Raw genomic sequence first — 27,775 nt, 5'->3', positions numbered from 1 at the left:
AAAGTTTGATATGATGAAAATAATGAAAATAAATTGGACACGAGAATTTTACGTGGAAAGCCCTCTAATTGATAGAAGGGAAAAACCACGGGGTAGAAGGATCTCACTATAAAATATGGAGTACACAGCTCTCAAATACAAGGAGAAAACAACAATTAACACTTCTCTCTTGTAAAAGGAACAACTACTAAAGAGGACACTCAAGACTACAATATTTATCTTAGTGTATAACTCTCTTTGTATTCTTACTCTCTCTTTCTGGGATGGATTTCAAATGAGGGCAAGAGACCCTATTTATAGGAGAAAGAAAACGCGTATACGCGTTTTCTTACCGTGTAAATTTGCAGCCAACTTTTCCCAAATCTGCAGCCAACTTTGTCAAACAAAGTTGCTGCCACCTTTTTTTGACTTGACCTTGGAATCTGCAGCCAACTTTGTCAAACAAAGTTGCTGCCATCTTTTTTGACTTTTACATTCTCCCACTTGAAGATTTAATTGAGAATCAATTAAGTCTTCACATCATCCTTTCTACCCAATTACTGCGATGTTACGTTTCTGCTAGGCCAATAGAAGATCGACTCCATATGAACTTGTTACTGTTGATCGGCTTCGTAAACATATCTGCCAGGTTGTCATTAGTGTGAATTTTCTGAATATCCACACTGCCTTCTTCCACCTTCTCACGAACAAAGTGATACTGAACTCGTATGTGCTTTGTCCTTGAATGAAATGCCGGATTCTTTGCAAGATGCAAAGCGCTCTGACTGTCACAAAATAGAGCAATCTTCTCTTGTTTGTGCCCGAGCTCCTCCAATAACATCTGCATCCATATTGCCTCTTTGCTAGCTTGTGTAGCTGCTACATATTCTGCTTCCGTCGTAGATGTAGCCACGATAGACTGCAGTTTTGAAACCCAGCTTACAGCTCCTCCAGCAAGAGTAAGCACATAACCTGTGGTGGACTTGCTTTTATCAAGATCACCTGCATAATCTGAATCAACATAACCTTTAACAGTAAAGTCTGATCCTCCATAACACATTGTAACATCTGAGGTACCCTTGATGTATCTCAGGATCCTCTTAACAGTATTCCAATGCTCTCTTCTAGGATTAGCCATGTACCGACTAACCACTCCCACTGCTTGTGCAATGTCAGGTCTTGTACATACCATGGCGAACATTAAACTTCCCACTGCTGATGCATACGGTACTCTAGACATCTCCATCCTCTCTGCTTCATTACTAGGACACATACTTGAGGATAACTTGAAATTAATAGGAAGTGGGGTAGAAATTGACTTACAGTCTTGCATCTTGAAACGTCTCAAGATTTTCTTCAAGTAGTTCTTTTGAGAAAGCCAAATCTGCCTATTATTTCTGTCTCGGTGAATTTGCATCCCTAGAATCTTGTTTGCTGGTCCCAAGTCCTTCATTTCAAACTCCCTAGCCAACTGTGCCTTTAAATTTGTGAGACGATCTTTGTTGGGGCCAGCTACCAACATGTCGTCAACATACAACAACAAAATAACAAAGTCTTCATCACCAAATCTCTTGTAATAAACACAAGGATCTGAACTATGTCTGTTGTATCCAAGGCTTATAATGAAGGAATCAAATCTCTTATACCAACATCTCGGCACCTGTTTGAGACCATATAGAGATTTGTTCAACCTGCAAACCAAGTTCTCTTTTTCCTGTTCTTTAAAACCTTCTGGTTGAAGCATATAAATTTCTTCTTCAAGCTCTCCATGAAGAAATGCAGTTTTGACATCTAACTGCTCCAAGTACAAGTCAAATGTAGCACACATCGCCAGGACCACTCGAATTGTTGTGAGTCGAACCACCGGAGAAAATATCTCATTGAAGTCGATACCTTCTTTCTGAGCGAATCCTTTCACTACCAATCTTGCACGATACCTCTCCACTTGATCATTACCATTGCGTTTGATCTTGTAGACCCATTTGTTTCCAATGGCCTTCCTTTCTTGTGGTAATTGAACAAGATCCCATGTTTTATTTTTATGAAGAGCTTCAATTTCTTCTTGCATTGCTGCCACCCACAGAGATGATTCTTGGCCTTTCATAGCTTCTTGAAAGGTTGAAGGCTCTCCATCTTCTGTTAATAGACAGTATGCAATATTACTCTCCATAGAATAATCTGAGTACCAAGTTGGTTCTCTTCTCTCCCTAGTTGACCGTCGAACTTCTGGAGTTTCGATCTCAGCTTGCTCTTGTTCTTCGTGCTCTGGTGCTGCTTCAGAAGAAACTGGAACTTCTTCTATTTTTTTAACTTCAACTGTAGTAGTCTCTGATTTTTCTTTTGAAGTGCTACCTTCTTTTGCTTGTATCTTGTTTTCAACAAATACAACATCCCTGCTGATTACCACCTTGCGGGCTGTGGGATCCCACAAGCGATACCCCTTGACTCCATCAGCATACCCTAAGAAAATGCATTCCCTGGATTTTGGATCCAACTTCGATTTTTCTTGGGTGTTGTACATAACATAAACAGGACTTCCGAATATATGTAAGCGAGAATAATCAGCTGGTTTTCCTGTCCACATCTCCATTGGCGTTTTCAGATCAATTGCGGTTGATGGTGACCGATTGATCACATAACAAGCGGTTTTGACTGCTTCTGCCCAGAATGGTTTTTCCAACCCTGCAGTTGCCAACATAGCTCTTGTATGTTCCAACAAGGTTCTGTTCATCCGCTCTGCTACTCCATTTTATTGTGGAGTATATGCTACTGTGAACTGCCGTTTAATACCTTCTTGTTTACAGAAGTTATTAAATTCATCACCGGTGTATTCTCCTCCATTATCTGTCCTCAAACACTTGATATTTTTCTCAGATTCAAGTTCCACCCGCGCTTTGAATTCTTTGAAAACTGAAAAAACATCTGCCTTCCTCTTAATTGGATACACCCAACTTCTCCTGGAGTAATTGTCGATAAATGACACAAAATATTTCGCTCCTCCTAGAGACTCCACCGGTGCTTGCCAGACATCAGAGTGAACCAGATCTAGTATTTCCTTGCTTTTAGCAGAGGAACTGCTAAACTTCAGTCTATTTTGCTTACTGGTAACACAATGCTCACAAAAGGGTAGTGAAACCTTTTTGAGCCCTGGAAGAAGTTTTTGCTCAGCAAGAATCTTCAAACCTCGTTCCGACATATGGTCAAATTTATGATGCCACATCATCGTTGATTCTTCAAATGAACTTGCTGACGCGGTTGATGCTTCTCCTTCTTGGTGTGTTTCACCTTTAAGCACATATAGATTTGCAGCAAGTTTTTCTGCTTTCATCACTACAAGCGCTCCTTTGGATATTCTCATGACTCTACCATGAGTCTTATATGAACATCCATTATCATCTAGTTGTCCTAAAGACAATAGATTCTTCTTCAAGTCTTTTACATGTCGTACCTCCTGGATGGTGCGAACCGTGCCATTATACATCTTTATTTTGATGGACCCAATACCAATAACATTCAAAGCATGATCGTTTCCCATGAACACAGACCCTCCTGAGATAGGATTATATTGATGGAACCATTCTCTCCTGGAAGTCATGTGCCATGTTGCTCCTGTGTCCATGATCCAGACATCAGCGAAACGTTTTCTGCCTTCATTATTTGATATTGCCTCACTACATAAAATATCGCCATCATCCGAGGTACATGCAATATTCCCTTGAGCATTTGATGACTCAGGGTTTTCACTCTTCTTCTTGAACCGACAATCTTTCTTGAAGTGCCCTTTCTTGCCACAGTTGTAGCACTTGATATTCTTCTTACTTTTTGATTGAGATCTGCCATGATTGTGACTCCCACTGGGGCCACGTTCCGTTGGTCTTCCTCTCACCATCATCAAAGCTTCAGCTTGCTGCGAACTTGCTTGTCTGTCTTCCTTATTTTTGCGCCGATTTTCTTCTTCCAAGACAGCGGCTGCAATTTCATCGAAAACTAGACTGCCAGTATTGTTCGTCAGGTTTATGATGAGTTGATCATACGAGTCAGGCAGACTTTGAAGTAGAAGCTCCGCACGTTCAGTCCACTTTATTTTGCAACCCATTGTTGTAAGTTGCGAAAACAGAGTATTCAAAGTATTGATATGTTCAGTAACTGACATGGACTCTGCCATTCGAAGAGTATACAATCTTCTTTTTAAGAAGATTTTATTATGTAAAGACTTGGCCTCATACAACCCCGTAAGAGTATCCCATATTTCCTTCGCCGTCCGTTTTTCTGCTACACTAGACAACACTTGATCAGCCAGTGCCAAGTGTAGATCAGCCACTGCGTTGCTGTCTATGTCGTTCCACTTGCTGTCATCAACAAAGTCTGTGGGCTTGCCTTCAATTGCAGCTAAGCAATTGTCTTTTCTCAATATCGCTTTTATTTTCATTTTCCACAATGAGAAATTAGTCCCATTGAACTTTTCAACGTCAAACTTTGTTGTACTCGACATTGTTATTTGCTTCACACCCTTCTAGATCGTTTCTGAATATTTTTGCGAATAATCGTGACAAACTGTACCGTCACCGAATTTACTATTCACGTGAATAGTACTATTCACTGAATTTTACTATTCACGAAAAGTTACTATTCACAGATAGTACCTTCGCATAAAATAGACAGAATAACCGAGGGCTCTGATACCACTGTTAGGGTGAGGAAGCACCACAACTAAAGTTTGATATGATGAAAATAATGAAAATAAATTGGACACGAGAATTTTACGTGGAAAGCCCTCTAATTGATAGAAGGGAAAAACCACGGGGTAGAAGGATCTCACTATAAAATATGGAGTACACAGCTCTCAAATACAAGGAGAAAACAACAATTAACACTTCTCTCTTGTAAAAGGAACAACTACTAAAGAGGACACTCAAGACTACAATATTTATCTTAGTGTATAACTCTCTTTGTATTCTTACTCTCTCTTTCTGGGATGGATTTCAAATGAGGGCAAGAGACCCTATTTATAGGAGAAAGAAAACGCGTATACGCGTTTTCTTACCGTGTAAATTTGCAGCCAACTTTTCCCAAATCTGCAGCCAACTTTGTCAAACAAAGTTGCTGCCACCTTTTTTTGACTTGACCTTGGAATCTGCAGCCAACTTTGTCAAACAAAGTTGCTGCCATCTTTTTTGACTTTTACAATTTGGTCAGTGTTATTGCACGCAAAATGCATTTTGATGCCTTCTTTTCTTTTTCTTCTTCCGGACATCAATGACTGCTTTCCTTCTTCTTCTCTTCCTCCTTCTTCCTTCCTCCTTCTTCCTTCCCTGCTATCCTTCTTCCTCCTTTTTCATCTCCTTTCATGTTCAAAGCTACACTTTAAACATTGAGAGGAACTCATATTGCGTTGGTTAAGATTGGAAAGAAACTGATTGGTAATGTATCATAAGCAATGTATATACATCTTTAATATATAATTATACATCATGTATATATGATTATACATTATTTATACAATATCAGTTTATTATGTATACATAACAATACATTACATAAACATATGACCATTTTGTTGATTTTTTTTTGTTGCCAGCACATTGGTAAGTAACCCTAAAATCAACTTTGTAGTAAATCATCCGCTTGTTTACTTGATTCAGAGACTTCACCTGAAATAGACTCATTGAACTTTTAGATAAAACGAAACAGAAATAAAGAAAAAAGTAGGATACAATTGGTAATGTTGGGCGAGTTAGGTATGATATGTTATTTGACAAATTTTGACCCAATCTATTTTGATGAAGCACATTTTAAATAAATTTAATATTCTGATAATTGACCGTGTATAAGTTAACTTCTTATTAATTTGGCACTTGCAACATGTGTAAATTAGTTTATTGTGCTTGAGACGACTCAAATTCTAAGGATTTTGTATGAAGAATAGATATCTTGCTCTTTTGATTTATTTTTCCAAAATCGGCCAGCATCTCAGCGAAAAGGATTGTTAAAAATAGGGGACAATTTTATCAGTTACTCCAAAGCCCCATTCTATTATTCAAAGAAAATCAAGTTAAATGGAGAAAAAATTTGACTAATAAATTGATTCTTGGAAAAATTCAATCACAATTGATTTAATTGTAACTAAAAAAGAAATCAAATTAAATTAACATGTTTCTATAAAAGCTTTATCGGAGAGGACTCGAAGTTAAAAAACCTAATTTTTATTAGTTTAATTTAACTTATTAATTTAAAATTCAAACATTTCATTTGACTTGATATTTAAAAAATCGAATCAATCCTATCCATGTTGCTCCCACACTTCTAGAGCAAATTGTAAACAATATTTTACCCTCTTGCACAATTTTTTAATGAAGTAAATATCATTTTCGCCGCCATTCAACCTTTGATATGTTACCAAAAGCATAGGATAATTTAAAATATATTTGATGGCGCTGTCGTTAAACAATAATAAAAAGAAAAAGGTGGAAAGAGACCGACCTGTTTGACCGAACCGACACTTAAAAAACTCACATTTTATTTTTTATGTCAAGAAGCCAAAGCCATCACAAAAAAAAAACAAAAAAAAAAAACGCAATAGGTTCAGTATAACAACGACGCCTACTTCTCATTTCTAAATAAGTTAACATTGACTATATAAATTTTTAATATTTTTTTATTAAATGCTTATCATATCATCATCATATTATATCAAACATATATATCAGTCACTCCAAAATAACTCCTAAAGTAATCTCTATTCTTAACCCACACTATATTTTACTAATTTAACTGAAATTCAGATTTCAGCATTAATTTGTAAATTTTCACTAAAAATACATTTTCGAATTTTAAGAAGAAGAAAAGTATTACTATCTTTAGGAAGCAGAAGACATGTATACTTATAATGCATTTAATTTAAGTAAAATCCAGAATATTCAAAGTTACTTTATATCTGGTGTTTATTAGAATACTAAACCTTTAAAATTCAATATTGACGACTTCAAACTTGAGAATATTCATCATTTTTTTATTAGGATTGATCGAATAGAACATGAAATTATTTCTATATTTTGCTATATTTCATTTTTAGAAGTTAAAGAATTTAAAAATGTTTCGTTTATGTCGATACTTTTAATCTTATTCCACAATTGACAACTATCATATATTCAAAATAAGTTTTGAAATATCCCACAAATTTTCTATAAAATAGAAAACTTTTATTTTTTTTTAAACGTTATTGAACTTATGATATTCGTCTATTTAAAATTTACGTAGCGATGAATTTTCTATTTATGATTCTTATAATTGAATACACTGTACTTTTAAATTATAGATTCCCAATGTTTATTATTTGTTGAAATTTTAGAGGTTTTAATTTATCACCTATATCTTAGATTACGTTTCATGTCAAAAATAATGAGATGAACTCGGCCGATATTTATGAACTTTCTCTGTTACTAAACTCCACTAGTCTGATTGATTCAAATTGCCAAATCTAATATTGTCTATTCAATCACATATACGGAACCAATCATCTAAAACTTAAATTTCAAATCTGGAGCTAAAGACGAAGTGAATTTCAATTATACTTACACCAAATGTCGTACAATTTAATTTTTTTTACCACATGTCGTATATTGAGTAGTAGGTAACCCAAAATATATTCGTCACTTGATAAATGATATATCTCAGCTCTTTCTTTTGACACATATATTGTCGTCTTCTCAGGGTGTACGCACATATCTATAGTTTTTTCCTTTCAAATTTCTACAGGAACTGCGTCATGATTTGGCTGGCGGCTAAAATTGGATCGGAATTGTCAAAGTCATCCAACATGCTATTATTTATTTCTATATGTATAAATAGAAGACGTTGCCTCCATATATACTCCAAATCATATTACAAGTGATATTGTAAATTTCTCGTATAAACAATATGTCTTTTGTTATGCTCAAGAATCTCTTGCTATCCCCTCTCCGTAAATTCATCCACAAAGATTTCCATGAGATCTTCGACAGAATGACTCTCGTTGACAAAATTTTCTTTCTGGTAAAGAAGAGTTTGATTCAATGCTTTATTTATGTTCTAGTTGATCCTGATTCGATATTTAGAAGTATATAATTTTTTTTTTGTTTATTGTCTACCTAGCTAATAATGTGAGATGCATGCAGATTGTTCATTTTATTGATAAGCATAACTTTTGGCACCGTCTACCGGTGTTCTTTGGGCTACTTTATCTTGGAGCGCGCCGGACTCTTCACCAGCATTATAATTTGATCAACGTCGGTAGAACACCTACCGGAGTCCGATCAAATCCGGTGGATTACCCTTATAGAACTGCTGATGGAAAATTCAATGACCCTTTTAACGAAGGAGCTGGCAGTCAATTTTCTTTCTTTGGCAGGAATATGATGCCTGTTGATCAGCATAATAAGGTATATAATTGCATAAATCATCTTTGATTTTGTATATCAATAAATTAGATGACACAAAAAGAAAATGATGATATGATACTCGGTGGCCTCAATCCCAATTTAAGTGTTTTAGTTTGATTCATGTGTGTAATATTTTAAATTTTGTGGTCTTAAAATCGCCTCTTCTGTGAGACGTAAAAAAATGAATTTTGGGCCTAACTCAACTGTAAAAACTAGCTCATAAAGGGGATTGCTTAAGTCCATAATTTCCTCATCCCACCGATGTGGCACTTAAGACCATGCCTCATGCTGAGGAATGCACATCTGATGCATAGATAATTTATAATGGGGCCCAACATTGGTGAATCATAAATTGAGATAAGTCTAGCTTTGATACGATGTAAAGAAATAAATTTTGGATCTAATTCAATCCAAAAACTACCTCACGATAGAATAATTGTTCAAGCCTACATAAGATGTCTATTTCCTCATCTCACCTAAGTGGGAATTATTGGATGGACTAAGAAAGAAGATAAAAAACGATTTTTTTTCCCGAAAATTCTTCATTCCGGGGAAGACACTTCAATTGTGAGTGAGGGAGTAATCTTAAAAAATAAATATAAAAAATACGAGGTAGGTTGGTAGGTGATAATATAAAAAGCGCAAAAAGTTAAAGTTTGTACGGGTTAGCTTTTAGGCAACATAATGATAATTTTTTTAAAATTTAAACGTCCTTTTTCATATTTTTCTAATTAAAAAGAATAAAATGAAATGTATGCAGTTGAAGAAGCCAGATCCAATGGTAGTAGCTACAAAGCTGCTAGCACGAAGAAAATTCATAGACACAGGAAAACAATTTAATATGATAGCTGCTTCTTGGATACAATTTATGGTTCATGATTGGATCGATCATCTGGAAGATACTCAGCAGGTAAGCTTGCTTATATATACTGTGTTGTGTATGCATTTTGTAGACTAGATGTTCCAAAGATATTGTACGGTAATTTTCTCAAAGTATGCTTTGTTGGTACTGTAAATTTTGTACACAGGTTGAGCTAAGGGCACCAAAAGAAGTTGCTAATGAATGCCCTCTCAAGTCCTTTAGGTTTAACAAGTCCAAGGAAACTCCTACGGACTTTTATGAAATCAAAACCGGTCACTTGAACAGCCGTACTCCCTGGTGGTAAGATCTCTAAATATTTATCACTAATTAATTTAGCCCAATTAATTTATCTGGTCCAAAATAAGTGTTGCTTTAGAAAAGAAAGAGCTAGGAAGCGCACATTAATTATTTTAATTCTCATATGAAGGGACGGAAGTGTAATTTATGGGAGCAATGCGGATGTTTTGAAGAAAGTAAGAACATTTAAAGACGGAAAGCTGAAACTATCAGAAAATGGACTCATCCAACAAGATGAAAATGGAAAAATTATCTCTGGTGATGTTCGTAACACTTGGGCTGGACTTTTGTCACTACAGGCTCTCTTTGTTCAAGAGCACAATGCTGTTTGTGATACTTTAAAGGTACTCATTAATCGTATTGGAGTTTCACTATTAGTAACACGCAAAATAAGATAGGGTGATCATACATATTATGTATGCCTATGTTGGAGATCGTGGACGATCTTGAATCGTCTTTTTTTAACTTTGATTTTCAATATTTCAGAAAGAATATCCAGAATTAGAGGATGAAGACTTGTATCGTCATGCAAGGCTAGTCACTTCAGCCGTCATTGCAAAAGTTCACACAATAGATTGGACTGTTCAGCTTCTCAAAACCGATACTATGCTTGCAGGAATGCGTGCCAATTGGTTAATATTAATCTCTCTTTACACTAGTTATTTTTTTTTGTTGACATTTTTGTCAAGCTGATCATTAACTAGTTACGTTGTCGCAGGTATGGATTACTAGGAAAGAAATTCAAGGATACATTTGGGCATGTTGGTTCCATTTTAAGTGGTGTTGTGGGAATGAAAAAACCTGAAAATCATGGAGTGCCTTATTCCTTAACCGAAGAATTCGCATGTGTCTATAGGATGCATCAACTCTTACCTGATACGCTTCAGCTAAGAAATATAGATGCCACGTCTGGACCAAACAAATCTCTTCCTTTGACTAATGAGTATGGCCTCATTGTATGCTATATTAGTTTTTTTAATTTCTTACTGTAACAAATTTTACCTACTATAACAGTGAAGTCATTAAATTAATTTTATCCATTATTTAATAATTATATATACATAAAATTAACATATTCAAATTGTAATGAAATTGTAGAATTCCCATGGAAGAAGTAGTTGGGAGTAAAGGAAATGAGAATTTATCAAGAATTGGATTTACTAAGCAAATGGTTTCAATGGGCCACCAAGCTAGTGGAGCTCTTGAGCTCTGGAATTATCCAGTGTGGATGAGAGATCTTATTGCCCAAGATGTTGATGGAACTGATAGGACAGATCATATTGACCTTGCAGCCCTTGAAAGTGAGTATATTTTCTATTCAATAAACTTTATCTACGGAAAAAGATAAAAAAAAAATGTTCGTAAATTATGTGTAAAATTGAATAAAAATGACATTAGTTAATAATTTGATCTAAAAATGCTCCTGTCATTAATAGTTTGCTTCATATGTCGCGACTTCAAACCTTTGTCACTCTATAAACTTTGTCATAAAATAAATTCCACCATATTTGACTAATTATAATATTAATCAAAAGTCTACTAAAATCATTTTATTTGATTTACTTTAAAAAATAAAATTGAAACATTAGTAAATAATTAAATTTTTTCCTATAATCAATACGGTACATTAATTATATTTTGATGTCATACTTGCAGTTTATAGAGATAGAGAAAGAAGTGTTGCTAGGTACAATGACTTTCGAAGGGGATTGCTACAAATTCCAATTTCGAAATGGGAAGATTTGACTGATGATGAAGAAGCCATCGAAACACTCCGTGACGTATATGATGATGATATAGAAGAGTTGGATTTATTAGTGGGACTCATGGCGGAGAAAAAGATTAAGGGCTTTGCCATTTCAGAGACTGCCTTTATCATATTCCTTGTCATGGCAATAAGGTTCGTAAATAAACAAAAAAAAAATTATGTTTTAATATTCTATTTTTTTACATAATCAAGTAACTTATAAGTTTGATTTTAAAATTTGCAGGAGGTTAGAGGCAGATAGATTTTTCACGAGCAATTACAATGAGGAGACATACACCAAAAAGGGATTGGATTGGGTGAATACAACTGAAAGTTTGAAACATGTGTTAGATCGTCATTATCCAGAAATGACTCAAAAATGGATGAATTCCAACAGTGCATTTTCTGTTTGGGACTCTTCTCCAGAACCTCACAATCCTATTCCACTCTATTTTCGTGTTCCTCAGCTGTAGATTTCAAAACCATGTTTGTGTGTAACTATTAATTAATATCTACAAGTTTGTTAATAAGCTTCTTTTTAAAGCAACTTGCACAACTGTTTTTCTTGTAATATTGTTTTTTTTTTCAATCAGAATAATCTATTGTTTCTTGGTCAGAGATCTACAATTTTTCATATTATATTAAAGTTTAATATTTTATAGTAACAAGTGAGAATCTTTGTAACATGAGTCTTCTTATTTGACGTCTTAAAAATAGTTATCTAAACTTAATTGAATCGGACAGAAACTAAGATCACTATAAAAGAGTTACTAATATGCCTCAATCTTAAATAATTAATTGGGACCAAATATATAAATTTTCTCTGACTATATTACTCCATTTAAATTCATCTTAATTAGTTTAATATTATATACTATACTAAATAAAAATTCAAAATACAAGTAGACTTTTTTCTTCATATTTTCTAATATTGGCATATATATAATTTCTGGAGGTGACTGAAAAACCTTTTAAAATACTTGTACCCTATAATCAATCTCACAATATGATTCTTTTTTTAGCCCATTAATACAACCAATCAATTTCAGTGACCCGCATATTTATTCACTCAACCCATATTAACTCACTCAAATTTTATTCAAATCTTCATTTAACATCCATGTACAGACCACAGCTAGGTACTATCCATTCTTTTTTACAGTGTTTTATTATTACATCGTCGAGGAGATACATATGCTTGCACTAGCAATCCTTTATATGGACCAGCTTGTTGTATGGAAAATATTTACATGGACCATGCATCATTATGCTTGAAGATTAATTCAACAAAAAGTAGGTATTTATCTTTATCAAGAAGTTTAGAGGTAATTTAGGGTAAGTTCAGGAATTAGTCTCTCAAATTTCAAGTAGAACGTAACTACTTCGTTTGGCTACAATTTCTGAATTGTCAAAGCCATCCAACGTGTGCTATTTTTTTAACCTTTTTTTTGTACGTAGGTGTCTAATGCCTTATGCTTCTGTTAGTTATCTATCTATATTACTATATAAAGAGGATGTTCCCTTCATATATACTCCAAATTAAGCAAAGAACATCATATCATATTATAACTGCCTTTATTATCGTATACATTAACGAGGAAATTAATAATGTCTTTGATTGTGTCATTCCTCGAGAATCTCTTGCTACCCCATCTTCGTAATTTCATTCACAAAGATTTTGATGAGGTCTTTGAGGAAATGACTATAGTCAACAAATTTTTGTTTCTGGTAATTCTTTTATTCGATTTTTCTTCTTTTTTTAACCCTAATTCTCAAACAGATTAATTTTACCTTCTGAACTAATCATGGGAAACTAGGCATCCTCGTCCAGTATACTTTTGCTACATTGATATATCAAAGTTTATTATTATTATACGTAGGTCGTTACAATTAGTGTGAGATGCATGTAGATGGTCCATTTCGTTGATAAATTGAACTTTTGGCACCGTCTACCGATATTCTTGGGGCTAGCTTAACTTGGAGCACGGCGACGCGTTCATCAGCAATACAATTTGATGAATGTCCGTAGAACAACTACCGGCATCCGATCAAATCCAGAGGATAACCCTTATAGAACTGCTGATGGAAAATACAGTGACCCCTTCAATGAAGATGCAGGCAGTGAATTTTCCTTCTTTGGGAGGAATATGCTCCCTGTTCATCAGCATAACAAGGTATAGTAAAACTGCTTCTATTGCCTTTTGTTTCAAAATCACGAGACCTAATTTTAAGAAACATAATTTATCTATCAAGAGAGCTATTTTTTCATTTCTTTTTTTACGAAAAAATAGACATGAAATGCAGTTAAAGAAGCCAGATCCAATGGTAGTAGCAACGAAGCTGCTAGCACGTAGAAAATTCGTGGACACAGGAAAACAACTTAACATAATAGCTGCTTCTTGGATACAATTTATGGTTCATGATTGGATGGACCATATGGAAGATACTAACCAGGTCAGTCTACTCAAGAACCAATTTCATTCCGAGCTCGATTGTATAAAATTAAATGTTACTAAAATAGTTTCATTGGGTAGTTCGTATCATTTAATTAAGACTGATGTCTATTATATTGAATTTAATTATCCTGTAGTCCCCAGCCTTGTACAAAATAGGAAGTTGTTTAATTTTCCCTGTTGTGTATTTTTCATTCAATTTGCTAAAATAATTTGTGACGTATTTTTATTTTTTTGGTAATATTAATCTTGTGGATGCACGTACAGATCAAGCTTCATGCAGCTAAAGAAGTTGCAAGTCAGTGCCCTCTCAAGTCTTTTAAATTTTTCAAGTCCAAGGAAACTCCTACGGGCTTATATGAAATCAAAACGGGTCACTTGAACAGGCGTACCTCTTGGTGGTAAAGATTTCATGGTGCAATACTTTTATATTTTTACTCTATTCTTTATTCTCTCATATTTTGTACATGATGATGAAGGGATGGAAGTGCAATTTATGGAAACAACGGAGAGGATTTGAAGAAAGTAAGAACATTTATAGACGGGAAGTTGAAACTATCAGAAAATGGGCTCATCCAACAAGATGAAAATGGAAAAATTATCTCTGGTGATGTCCGCAACACTTACGCTCTCTTTGTTCAAGAGCACAATGCTATTTGTGATGCCTTGAAGGTACTAATTAATCATATTAGCAATTAACTTGATAAGTTAAAATACGTAGACATTATATGTGTAAGTTTTAACGTATCATATTAAATATGTTTATGTTGGAGATTATGGACTCTTGATTCTTTTCATGATCACTTACCCTTTTTTTTAGAAAGAATATTCAGAATTAAAGGACGAACACCTGTATCGTCATGCTAGGCTAGTGACTTCAGCTGTTATTGCAAAAATTCACACCATAGATTGGAGTGCTGAGCTTCTCAAAACTGACATCTTGCTTGCTGGAATGAGTATCCCTTGGTTAATATTCTTATATATAAAATAGTAGTTATTTTACATTATTATTTTTTCATGAGTATATAGTCATTAATTAGGTTGTTTTTGTAAGTAAATAATTCATATTTTAGGTATGGATTGCTAGGGAAAAAGTTTAAGGATATATTTGGACACTATGGACGAGAATTTTGGTTGAGCGTTTTTGTAGGAATGAAGAAGCCTGGAAATCATGGAGTGCCTTATTCTTTGACTGAGGAATTTTCGAGTGTCTATCGTATGCATCAACTCTTACCTGATACTTTTCAAATGAGAAATATAGATGCAACCCTGGACCAAGCAAGTCTCTCCCTTTGACGAATGAGTAAGATATTTCAAACAGCTCTCATATTTCATGCAAAGAAATTGATATTAATATATATATTGCTTTAGGATCACAATGGAAGATTTAATTGGGGGTAAAGGAGCGGAGAGATTATCTAGAATGGGGTTTTATTAATCAAATGGTTTCAATGGGCCATCAAGCATGTGGAGCTCTTGAGCTTTGGAATTATCCAGTGTGGATGAGAGATATTCAATAGAATTACTTCACTTTTTTTCTTTTCAGGCTAAATTATTGGGACGGACTTTTTATACGGATTTTATTGCTCAAGATGTTGATGGAACTGATAGATCAGATCATGTTGACCTTGCAGCTCTTGAAAGTAATTAAGTTCATTTTTATATATTTTTGTTTCATTTAAATGTTTTTTTTAAAAAAATATATATATATTAATTCACATAGTTATAATTGGTTATTGATATTTGGATGGCAGTTTATAGGGATAGGGAAAGAAGTGTTGTAAGGTACAATGAATTTCGAAGGAGGATATTTTTAATTTCTATCTCAAATTGGAAAGATTTAAGTGATGATGAGGAAGTCATTGAAACACTTGGTGAAGTATATGGTGATAATGTTGAAGAATTGGATTTGTTAGTGGGAGTTATGGCAGAAAAAAAGATCAAGGGATTTGCCATCTCTGAGACTGCTTTTTTCATATTCTTTTTCATGGCAGGAAGGTTGATAAACTAATTAAATAACTTGTATAAAATTATTATTAATATAAAGTTGATTTTTGAAAATTGGCAGGAGGCTAGAGGCAGATAGATTTTCCACTTTACTTACGTGTTCCTCGCTAGTACATCTCTCATCTTACCTATTTCTGATAAGCCAAATTCCCTATTTCATCTTGTAAAATTAATGTTTTTAATAAGACATTTATATTTTATTATATTATATTAAAAATAATTATTGAAACTTAAAACCCAACAGAAATTAACATAATTGAAATGGTTAGAAAAATATAATTGTAATTATACAGAATAAATAATCGGACAACATTATTATATAATATATTAAGATAAATAATCGAACCAATCCATTAACAATATTCTTTATAGCTTCTTGAACTGATGTACCATTTATATGCCTAACTCATTTGGGCCCATTATTATGGAGGTCCACTTCCATTATTAATCCTAAGGAATAATTACGCCGAAAGTAATTATCAAAATGGTCATTCGCTGTATAGGTTTGTATACTCAGTATGAAAGAATAGTAAAATTATATTTAGTTTTGAATGTATCATAATGTATATTCAGTATATAGTTCATGTATAAGTAATCTAGTCAATGTATATTTTCTATGACTTTTGACAAGACATATTGTATAATCACTATATATTTCCTATAATGTTGCCTATTTTTATGTAAATAAAACATGACTATATTTGTTGTAAACTAATTAGTTTATTATATATATTTGAAATTGTCCCTCATCATAATTCACAGGCCAATCTCAAAGTTGAGATCGATTATATATATATATTCTCTGATTATGTTGCTTCATTTAAATTTATCTTAATTAATTTCTATATTATGCGGAAAAAATAAAAAATACTAGTAGACATTTTCTCTATATTTCTTGATATATAAATTCTGAATGGAACTAAATATATATAGTATAGGTAATTGTGTAACTATTATGAATTTTGATCCATTTTTGTCATTTTGAAATCAAAATATGACCCAAGTAGTCTGAGCCACGAATTTAAGTTCATGGGCCAAGAAGTAACGTCCAGTATAAATTCAGCTTGGAGGTCCTAGTCCAACTATTACATTTTTTTTTTGAAAAATTACCAAATTACACATCTTATATTTTTATATTTTCAATTATTTTCTATCATTTGTAAAAAATTCAAAATTCCCTCTTCTGATACATACGAATGACGCTGATACATCACGATTTGATACATAAGTCATTTTCATGATACAACACTAATTGATACAAACCAAAAACATAATGTATCAGTAAAACATAAGTTTTACTGCTATTTTTTATTGTGTTCATTATATATTAGGTGTTATAAGCTGATTCATAAGTTTTATTGATATTACAATGTTTGGTTTGTATCAACTAGTGATGTATGATGAAAAAGACTTATGTATTAAATCGCGATGTATTAACGTCATTCGTATGTATCAAAAATCTGGAAAAAAAGAAAATTCGGATAATTACCAAAAAAGTCGGGATAAATTATAACTGAGTTTTTTCACTATGAGATTTAAGTAATCATCCCTTATTTTTATGGGACTTAAACATATTTGGGCTCGATAAAAAATAACTAACGTTGTTAGCTAAATATATTTTAAGAATATGTACTAATTATATATATTATTCATATATATGCAACAAAATACACCTTTCAACTATTATTTTATGGGAGAACGGCTATATAATGTAAATCGCCCATTGGGTTAAATAGTTCAACAGAGTAAAATACTATAAAATGGTGTAGGAGAAATCTTGAATTGAAGTTGTTTGCTGGAAAAAAAATATATAGGAGAAATCATCATATAAAGTTAATGGTGTGGTACAAACGTATTGTAAACATTAAAATTAAATTGGATTTAAATTCGTAAATTAATTTGGACTATATTAAATTTAAGAAAAAAATTTAAATAATGTGGCAATTCAAGTCAAATAAATGAACCACTAAAATCATGACGCGTGTCGAAGTTACGTGGCAATCCAAGTCAAAATAAATAGGCCACTAAAATCATGTCACGTGTCAAAGTTATGTGGCAATCCAAGTCAAATTTAATAAGCCACTGAAATCATGTCACATGTCAAAGTTATGTGTCAATTCAAGTCAAATTAAATGAGCCACTAGAATAATGACACGTGCATATGTAAAATGTTCCGACCAATCAAATTGAAACTCTTCACCGAAGGCATCTGATTGGTCAGTTCAACCACTCCCTACAACTATAAATAGGGGTCCTCATTATTCTCAGAGGGGAGTTTTCAAGAACAAGAAGCAAGAAGAGAGTCCGTGGATCAGAGGCCGCAAATTTTCTACAAAGCTACAAAGTTCAAGTAATCAAATTCAAGTTCAAGTTCAAGATCAAGAACGAAGGCAAATATCAAAAAGTTCTAGATCAAATTACTTGTTCATACTTATTATTCGTCATAACCATATAAGTGTTCGTGACGAATAATTCAAATCTAAGTTTGAAGACGAAAATTCAAGATCAAGCTATTCAAGCCCTTGACTCTAAATCAAATTCAAGTTCGACATATTCCATAATATTTGAAGAATCAGACGATTATCATAAAGATTGTAACACGCATTACATTTTGAAGTAAAATATTACACTTTGTTATTCCGATTTTCCGATCTTGATTATTTATTTTTTCTCGGCTCAAAAATTTGTTGTTTACATGTATAACTAATGATAAAATAATTAAGATATTTCGTATAATAAAGAGTGTAATTCTTTAAAACCACTTTTCGTTATATATTTCCCTACTAAATACTCGTGATGATAGCCCTTATATTATCTTTCATATTATTTTCCCATACTCTTCAATTCTTTGATGTGTTCCTACATATCAAGTTTGTCCACCAAAAAATATTTACTTACTAGCCTATGAGGCTATGACTGATGCAACAGGCATTCTTAATTTAAATTCAAAAAATGAAATATCTCTCAAGTGAATTCTTATACTCCATTTAAATGTTAAAATACTTTTATGATTATAATATTTTACACCAAAGTGATGAACCAATTCGTTTCATTCGTAGATGTAATCTATTTCAGACAGCAAAAGGATACACTTCGACACGTATATACCTTTGACTTAAATAGAATGGTTATTATTGTTTAGTTTTAATACTAGTGAATTTGTCTGCGCTTTGCACGGTTATAAAAAATGATAAGATATCAATAATTTTATTAAATATAATATAGATAAAAGATGTGTGCATAAATATACATTTATAATTGATTTCATAGAGGAAAACTTTTGGTCAGTAGTTAGTAGATTTCCAACAAAGTCATATGTTACTGTTTTGACCTAAAAGAAATTATAAATTTATTACGACAATTAGATATTCATACAAAATAAAGAGAAATTATATACACAACATATAAAATAAAATAAAATTTGTGAAAAATAAGAAAATCATAGATATGTGCTAAATCACCTCTTCATTTATCTATTTATTTTATTTTTAATAGCTTCAAGAATCTTTAAATTCAATTAATCAACTATTCACCTCCCAATATTATTATCATGACTATTAATACTTCCTCCATTCCATATTAAATGAATTGTGAGGCAATGCACATATTAAGAAAAATATTCAATATATTTTGAATCATACTTTCCACTATTGCCCTTTGTAAAATCATAAATATACTTTGCAAATAGTGTGATTTATCTCCTAAAAATATAAAACTTCAATAAATGAAAGGGCAAATATGAAAAAAATTTCAAACATCTATCTTGAACTTTGAACAATTCAATTATTTTGAAAAATAAAGGGAGTATAATTTAAGAGTTAATGATCATCAAAAGTCATGAAAATAAAGACAATTAAGTTCTTATATTAAATAGTATGAATAAATGAAGAAATAATAATTGACACATTCATTTTTGTAAAATAATAAGGAAAAAAATAAGAAAAAAGGTCAAAAAAATGAAAAAAAAAATAAAATAGGATCATTGGCCAAAGAGAGGTGCCGCATCACTTTTCTTTTATCTAGCTTTATGTTATATATAGATTTTAAAGACGACTATCTAATTATAATAGATACTGGTTATTTAGTTTTAATATTTAAAATACAGCTAACTTAGGATTTTAGTAGTTTATTTACAATGTGAAGTATTTCTATAAATTAAAAAAATGAAATGAGTACCTAGTCGTACTAGTAACTTGATTGTACAAAAAACTAAAATATTTTTTTGTTTATTGATTGAAAGTGTCAAACGTTGTACTAATTAAGAAAGTGAAAATAGACATTTCATAGTTGACTCCATTTAGTATCTTTTATTCATTCAAAGGATAAAAAAAAGTTATGAAAGTCGCAACCTTTTATTAAGTCAAAATTTAAAATATTAAAGGTGATTATAGAATTTTATCCAGTATCCGAATAGCTCCAGCAACAACTCAAATTTAAGTACATATTTAACGATTATAATATATGGTAAATTTATTATGCCCTAACATGCTATTTCTTTAAAGTGAGAACATATACATTTATCGTACTTCTTTAATTGATTCGTTTATTATTATTATTTTTAATCATATAGCCAAAAATATTCATAATGTAAACACCATTTTACCCCTCGAAGATATTTTAAACAAGTAAATATCATTTTCCCGTTACATCCAATCTTTAACGTTACCTAAAGCATACAGTATTTTAAAATGTAACTTTTATTTATATAAATATGATTAAAATGTTTCAATGTGTTTTTTCCTCGTGAAAAATAAGCTATGTATTTCTCCTGGATCAATTTCTAATTGGATAAGCTTGACAAGGAAAATTTCAAACAATTCATACGTGTAAGAGCAAAATTCTTATTGTGCCACCGCAAGTTAAATTAATGGAATCCAAACGTGTTTGAATGGGAGGACTAGTTGTGAAGAAGATAATTAAATGACTACTTGTCAGTTGGTTTCCACTTCAAGCTTGAGACCATTCTTGTACTCTAATTGGTATTGAAGACTTTAGATTCCAATGTATTCAAATTCTTTTGTTTGTCATTCAAATTAAGACGAACGCCTATCATTTCTGACATTTCATTGTATATAATTTAATTTACTCCATTTATATATGTCTAATTACTTGATTTCTGAAAGAAAAATTTAATTAGGAGAAAATGGGATCTCTGGCCATTACAAATTGAAAAGAAGAAATGACAATTTCAGGCCTCTTATAAAAAAGTCATAAATTTTTTAAAAAATTGTAAGTGGCATACATAATCAATTCTTCAATTAGCACTAGTTTAATGAAGTTGAATAAGTCACTATTTATGATTATGGTTCAAATTGGAACAAAAAACCCAAAGGCCCAAATAATAAAAGGAGATTCTAGAAGCTCAGTTGATTGTCGATCTAAATTTTCATTTTGTTGGTGAGGATTCGATTCCACGTCTTATAATCATTTATATATGTGCTGATAAAAAGTAACGAGTACTCAATGAAATAAAGTTCTTTGGTCTTCTATTTTGCATCTCGCTATGTTCTATCTTCGTTTTTTGAGTCAGTTTATATTTATAAAATGTGTCGATACTAGCTGTAATGATTATAAATAGAGGGACTGTAATGACCCGTTAGGTAATTTTGAAAACGAGTCTTTCTCCTTTCATAGAAGACTCTTTTCGTAAATTTAAGTTGAAAATTTTGGACCTTTCGGTAACTTTGGTTAATTAGTTGAGGGATAATTTTAGAGAATTAATTTAACTGATGGGCTAAAGTGTTAATTTATTTAATACCCTATACCACTTTTCTTATATTTATTAAAATAGGTTAGTAGGGTTTGTAAATCTTAATACATAATTAGTTTGGAAAAGGAAAAAAAATAATAAAAGAAAAATAAATAAATTATATATTTATATATATAATCTGATGGCTTAATGCCATCAGATGTAACGAAAACAAAAAGAGAGAACAGCGACGCACGAACACAAAAACTGGAGAGAAAAAAATACGGAGGATGCTAATGTTTGAGGAATTTCCACGTAAAATTCTTATTTCAATTTATTTTCATTATTTATTATCATATCAAACTTTAGTTATAGTGTTTTATCTCCCAAACATTCACATGGTATCAAAGCATTCTAATGTGTTCATGACCAAATAAAAGTGATAATTTTATGTATGTAAAAGGATTCAGAACTAGTAGTGATTTCTTTGGGGGAATAGCAAATTAACAAATGTATTTTATGTATGGGGAATAGCAAATATTGTTATACATATATCAATATTAGAATCGCAGAATTTAACATAAAAAAACAATGTTTCATACCAGGGCAAAAACCAAATGTTGTACTACTATAGCGCGCTCTGTCTCAAATTATCTCTCGTGTTACTCTTTTGTGCCTCTTAAGAAATTATTAATTAAGAGAGTTTTTAAAAGTATTTTAACATTATTTACGTCTTAAGATGTAATATATCTCTTCATTAATATTTACTCTATTGAGATGTTCTTAGTCTTTAATAACAATTATTACTTAGAAAAAATTAAAAAAAATAATTAATTTTATCTTAAATTTTTAAAATGTAATAACAAATAATTTGAGATAATTATTTATAAAAATTACCATGAACGATTAACGGAGGGCATAATAGTTTAATTAGTATAATCAGTACGTACCAGGCGTAGTTGAAACTGCGGCACTTAAAATTTTAAAAACATTGATTGGGTAGTTAGAAAGGTCAAAATTCTCACGACATGATGTGTCATTTCTATACATTTTATTGTTTTTTTTCTCCAAGTTACACTATTTTAAACTGTTACCATATGCAATTTTAAAATACTTCGTGTATGTCACTACGTAAATTCAGTCGTTGTTCACATTTGACATTGCCATATTTATGTGATAACCAATCAGATTTTCTCACTTTGAATATGAATGTAAAAAATAGTTTTTGAGTTAACCTAGTTGCCTGCTGACTCAACCCATACAGACACAGTCCGATTACTTTACAATTTTTGTAAGAAAATTAGCCTAAATTGCAGCTCATTCAATTGCTTAAATAAAAATAATCACAGTTGTATACTATGTGTATAAATGTGTAATGTCAATGTATAATCTATGTATATCAACTAGAAAAAGTAAATAGTAAATTCGTTCAACTAATTGTAATTTTTAATGTAAATATATGATATTCAAAATTTACCCGCTTGACTAATTAAGATACACATGCCCATGTATTAAGAAAAAATTCCTACTTATCAATAATTTCTCCATTTACAATTTGATCTCAAAATTTCAAACGAAAAAAATAAAAAAATCGTATTCATTCCACCACATTCTGGTGAATAACTCGCTATTCATCAATCACATATATATGACATAGGTAACCAACCATCTAATTAAATATAAATTGCAAATCTGGAGCAAGACACATTAAATTCGATCACAACACGTCAAATTTTAAAAAATATTTTGTATGTGCAAATTTAATTTCAAGTGGATCTTGTTCATTTGGCTATACATTAGAATTGTCAAAGGACTATATCCAACATGATATTATTTTTTGCCTTGTGCATCTGTTACGTATCTCTATATATATTGAGGATTGCCTGCATATGTACTCCAAAACGTGTATAGAGTACATCATATTACATACAATTGTTTTTAGTTATCATATCAACTAGGAAATATGACTTTGGTTATGCTCAATAATCTCTTGTTCTCCCCTCTTCGTGGTTTTATCCACAAAGATTTTCATCAAATCCTTGACAGAATGAATCTCCGCGACAAACTTTCGTTTCTGGTAATCTTTTTACTTAGTCTATCTCTCTGCCTACTTAAAAACATGTTACTTCAATACTCGTAACTTTTCATGAAAAGATGTGTTTGCTAAAAGAAAGATTCTCGATTAAAATCACAGTATTAGGATTTTATTCTACATCCTCGAAGTTTACCAAGCCTTCATACTTGTTTGATATATTTTCTTCTTTCTATCAAATCATATATTTTTCGAAAAATATTTTCTAATTTTTACATTTTTTTTTTTTTGGGGAGGGGGGAGGGTTATGTACGTCTTTATTAACTGTGACGGTCGGCATGCATGCAGATAGTTCATGTCATTGATAAGCATAACTTGTGGCATCGGCTACCGGTGTTTTTGGGGCTAGTTTATCTTGGACTTCGTCGGCATCTTAATCAGGAATATAATTTGATCAACGTCGGTAGAACACCTACCGGCGTCCGATCAAATCCAGGGGATTACCCTTATAGAACTGCTGATGGAAAATACAATGACCCTTTCAATGAAGGAGCTGGCAGTGAATTTTCTTTCTTTGGGAGGAATATGATGCCTATTGATCAACATGACAAGGTACTATAAGACTGCTTCTTGCCCTTTAGTTTAATAATGGGATTATAAATTAATTATAATCAAAGTCGATATGTACATAAAGTTGTTTATTTGATGGTCATGTTAATACTTTCTACACTAGCTATCGTTATATTTTAATAATATATTAAGAGGCATAGTAGGTTTCTTATTTTTCCTAAAGTATAATTAATGCATAATATATATATATATATATATATATATATCCTTTCTGATGACAGAAAGAGTGCATGGAAACGAAGCTGCTCCTTTCCTCGATAATGATTTGATTTCTAGTTCACTAGTATGGGTATAAATATAATTGGTACCTCCTTTGCCGCTTTTTATATTTTTTAAACTTGATAAAAAAGTGTCATATAAATTGGGACAGAGGGAGTAGAAATTAATTTTGATTTAAGATTTATTATAGTTTTTCTCAGGGGTGACAATTGGGCGGATTGAGTCAAATTTGGATGGGTCGTTACGGGTCAAGATCCAACCCAACCCAAATTTGCTAGGGTCAAAACAGGTTGTGTTAAAACGGATTAGGTAATGGGGAATAAAAAGGGTCGAGACTCAATCCAATCCAATTTTTACCAAGTTTTATTTGTTTTATTTGTTCTGTTAAAAATATTTTAGTACCTAACAAACTATTATTTTTTCTTCATTATGGTTATATATAACATATTAAATTTTAAAAACATATTTTGACAAGATTCTCATGAGTCAATTTGAGTTACATATCAACTCAACTTTTGATGGGTTGAAATTAATTAAACTAATAAATAAAGAGAAACTTAAACGTGCTTGAGCGGGTTGGATTTGATTTTGTCGCCTCTAATTTTTCATGTAAAGGCCAAATCAAGAGAACTAATTTTAATGAATGTTGTGTTTTAAAATCAAACTGGATTTCACCTTGTAAAAAATTATGAAATTCATGCAGTTAAAGAATCCAGATCCAATGGTAGTGGCAACAAAGCTTCTAGCACGAAGAAATTTCATAGACACTGGAAAACAATTTAACATGATAGCTGCCTCTTGGATACAATTTATGATTCATGATTGGATCGATCATTTGGAAGACACTCAGCAGGTATATATAGCCCATGTGCTCGAACCAATTTTATTTAATAATTAATGACAAACTTTTCTTAATTTGAAAAATTATTCGTTATGCGTACTATTTTAATTTGTTTATACCGTTAATTTTGAGTACAGATTGAGGAGCTTAGGGCACCTGAAGAAGTTGCAAGTGAGTGTCCTCTAAAGTCCTTTAAGTTTTACAAATCAAAGGAAACTCCTACGGGCTTTTACGAAATCAAAACGGGTCACTTGAATAGGCGCACCCCCTGGTGGTAATATTTCATATAGTATACATTTTTGTACATGTATTTAACTAGGCGTTAAGTAATTTGTACGTGTACAATTGTACATGAAGGGATGGAAGTGCTGTTTATGGGAGCAACGCAGAGATCCTGAAGAAAGTGAGAACATTTGAAGACGGAAAATTGAAACTATCAGAAAGTGGGCTCCTGGAACAAGACGAAAATGGAAAAATTATCTCTGGTGATGTTCGCAACACTTGGGCTGGACTTTTAGCACTGCAGGCGCTCTTTGTACAAGAGCATAATCTTGTTTGTGATGTCTTGAAGGTACTAATCATGCATATTAGATCACTACTCAAAGTTGGATCCAAGATTTCATATATATCTAATATTGCAGAAAGAATATCCCGAATTGGAGGATGAGGACTTGTATCGTCATGCAAGACTGGTGACTTCTGCCGTTATTGCAAAAGTTCACACCATAGATTGGACTATCGAGCTTCTCAAAACCGACACCTTAGTTGCAGCAATGCGGACCAATTGGTAAATAGCTAGTTATTTCTATTTTGTCATGCCTACTCACTAATTATATCTAGTTGTGTGACTAATTAAATAAACTTTTTTTTTGGCAGGTATGGATTGCTAGGTAAGAAATTTAAAGATACTTTTGGGCACGTTGGAGGTTCAATTTTGGGTGGTTTAGTGGGAATGAAAAAACCAGAGAATCATGGAGTGCCTTATTCCTTGACTGAGGAATTTACGAGTGTCTATCGAATGCATCAACTTCTACCTGATAAACTTCAATTAAGGAATATAGATGCAACATCTGGACCAAACAAATCTCTTCCTTTGACTAATGAGTAAGTCGTATATCAGTGTATATATACAAGTAATAAAGCTCACTTATTTTACCTAATATAGTTGTCATGAAATTACAGAATCCCAATGGGAGATTTAATTGGGGGCAAAGGACAGGAGAATTTATCTAGAATTGGGTTCACTAAGCAAATGGTCTCAATGGGTCACCAAGCATGTGGAGCTCTTGAGCTTTGGAATTATCCAACATGGATGAGGGATCTTGTTGCCCAAGAGATTGATGGAACTGACAGGCCAGGTCATGTTGATCTTGCAGCTCTAGAAAGTAAGTTTATTTTTTGCTAGAGCTAGAATAATCTCGATAAAGAGAAGTATGGTTACTGAATTCTGAATCCTAAATCATATCAATTATACAGTTTATAGAGACAGAGAAAGGAGTGTTGCCAGGTACAATGAATTTCGTAGGAGGATGTTGCAAATTCCCATCACTAAATGGGAAGATTTGACAGATGATGAAGAAGTAATTAAAACTCTTCATCTAGTATATGGTGATGATGTAGAACAATTGGATCTGTTAGTAGGAATGTCGGCGGAAAAAAAGATTAAAGGATTTGCCATATCTGAGACTGCCTTTTTCATATTCCTTCTCATGGCATCAAGGTTGGTGGATTATTAAATGCTAAAAAAGTCATGAATTTGCACGCAAATTAAAGTATATGTGGATTTATAGAATTATTATTGATTGAAAGTTAAATCTAAACACGACAGGAGGCTGGAGGCAGACAGATTTTTCACGAGCAATTACAATGAGGAGACATACACCAAAAAGGGACTGGAATGGGTGAATACAACAGAAAGTTTGAAACATGTGTTAGATCGTCATTATCCAGAAATGACTCAAAAATGGATGAATTCCAACAGCGCATTCTCTGTTTGGGACTCTTCTCCAGAACCTCACAATCATGTTCCACTCTACTTACGTGTTCCTCAACATTAATTCATTTACTTATTGAAACTGAAATATATATATATATATATATATATGAAGAATTGTGCTGTATTTAAGGTTCCTTGTTATATTATTAAGCCATTTTACGTAACTGTTTCAGTTTGTAATAATAATTATGTTCATCTTTATCTACTGTTTCTTAATAACAGAATTGTAATTATTTTTATTTTTTTTTGTTATATTGAAGTTTAATATTTTTGTGCTGCCTTGTAAAATCAGTCTTTTTATTTGGCGTCTAATTAAAAAGATGTAATCAAAAAAATTCTAAATTGAACGGAAACTAAGATGTTTGTTGTTGTTTAAAATTTTTTAATTTTAATTATGATTAATTTTCCAATAATTTTGAGGCCCATTTTAAACATTTGATCGAACTGAACCACGGACAATATCCCTATATGTAACAATATGATCCATTTACACTCCTAGCTCATTTAAGCCCATTTACACTCCCAGTTCATTTTGGCATCACAAGTTATTATTAGAGAGCGCTTTATTTCCAATGTGGAATTTTTTGAAGCAAATCTAGATTTGGT

At 32.2% G+C, this 27,775-nt stretch overlaps 3 protein-coding genes across 5 annotated transcripts; all 3 read left to right on the top strand.

Moving 5' to 3' along the window:
* The first annotated feature begins 7,836 nt into the window (after positions 1 to 7,836).
* On the top strand, positions 7,837 to 11,860 carry LOC129874772 (alpha-dioxygenase PIOX-like). The gene is made up of 10 exons (XM_055950124.1): positions 7,837 to 8,010; positions 8,133 to 8,396; positions 9,157 to 9,306; positions 9,425 to 9,558; positions 9,686 to 9,899; positions 10,042 to 10,187; positions 10,274 to 10,498; positions 10,654 to 10,856; positions 11,212 to 11,455; positions 11,547 to 11,860. The coding sequence occupies exons 1-10, from the start codon at positions 7,897 to 7,899 to the stop codon at positions 11,773 to 11,775; spliced, it is 1,923 nt and encodes a 640-aa protein (XP_055806099.1). The 5' UTR covers positions 7,837 to 7,896; the 3' UTR covers positions 11,776 to 11,860.
* A 999-nt stretch (positions 11,861 to 12,859) lies between these two features.
* On the top strand, positions 12,860 to 15,939 carry LOC129874770 (alpha-dioxygenase PIOX-like). Of its 3 annotated transcripts, none has more exons than XM_055950122.1 (6): positions 12,860 to 13,030; positions 13,607 to 13,756; positions 14,023 to 14,156; positions 14,235 to 14,427; positions 14,576 to 14,721; positions 14,829 to 15,053. In XM_055950122.1, the coding sequence occupies exons 1-6, from the start codon at positions 12,911 to 12,913 to the stop codon at positions 15,049 to 15,051; spliced, it is 966 nt and encodes a 321-aa protein (XP_055806097.1). In that variant the 5' UTR covers positions 12,860 to 12,910; the 3' UTR covers positions 15,052 to 15,053. The 3 variants fall into 3 exon arrangements, with proteins under 3 accessions (XP_055806097.1, XP_055806096.1, XP_055806098.1); XM_055950121.1 differs by lacking the exons at positions 14,576 to 14,721; positions 14,829 to 15,053 and adding exons at positions 15,302 to 15,398; positions 15,510 to 15,939 and having other exon boundaries at positions 12,956 to 13,030; positions 13,183 to 13,756; XM_055950123.1 differs by having other exon boundaries at positions 12,956 to 13,030; positions 13,183 to 13,756; positions 14,576 to 14,906.
* A 7,425-nt stretch (positions 15,940 to 23,364) lies between these two features.
* On the top strand, positions 23,365 to 27,230 carry LOC129874769 (alpha-dioxygenase PIOX). Its single transcript, XM_055950120.1, has 10 exons — positions 23,365 to 23,528; positions 23,832 to 24,095; positions 25,036 to 25,185; positions 25,311 to 25,447; positions 25,531 to 25,744; positions 25,815 to 25,960; positions 26,050 to 26,277; positions 26,356 to 26,558; positions 26,650 to 26,893; positions 27,002 to 27,230. Exons 1-10 carry the CDS (start codon positions 23,415 to 23,417, stop codon positions 27,228 to 27,230), a joined length of 1,929 nt encoding a protein of 642 aa, XP_055806095.1. The 5' UTR covers positions 23,365 to 23,414.
* Positions 27,231 to 27,775: the final 545 nt, after the last annotated feature.

This window comes from Solanum dulcamara, chromosome 11 (assembly GCF_947179165.1).
Source record: "Solanum dulcamara chromosome 11, daSolDulc1.2, whole genome shotgun sequence".
Classification (NCBI taxonomy): domain Eukaryota; kingdom Viridiplantae; phylum Streptophyta; class Magnoliopsida; order Solanales; family Solanaceae; genus Solanum; species Solanum dulcamara.
Note: the sequence above shows the minus strand (reverse complement) of the source record. Positions and strands in the feature narration are given on the sequence as shown.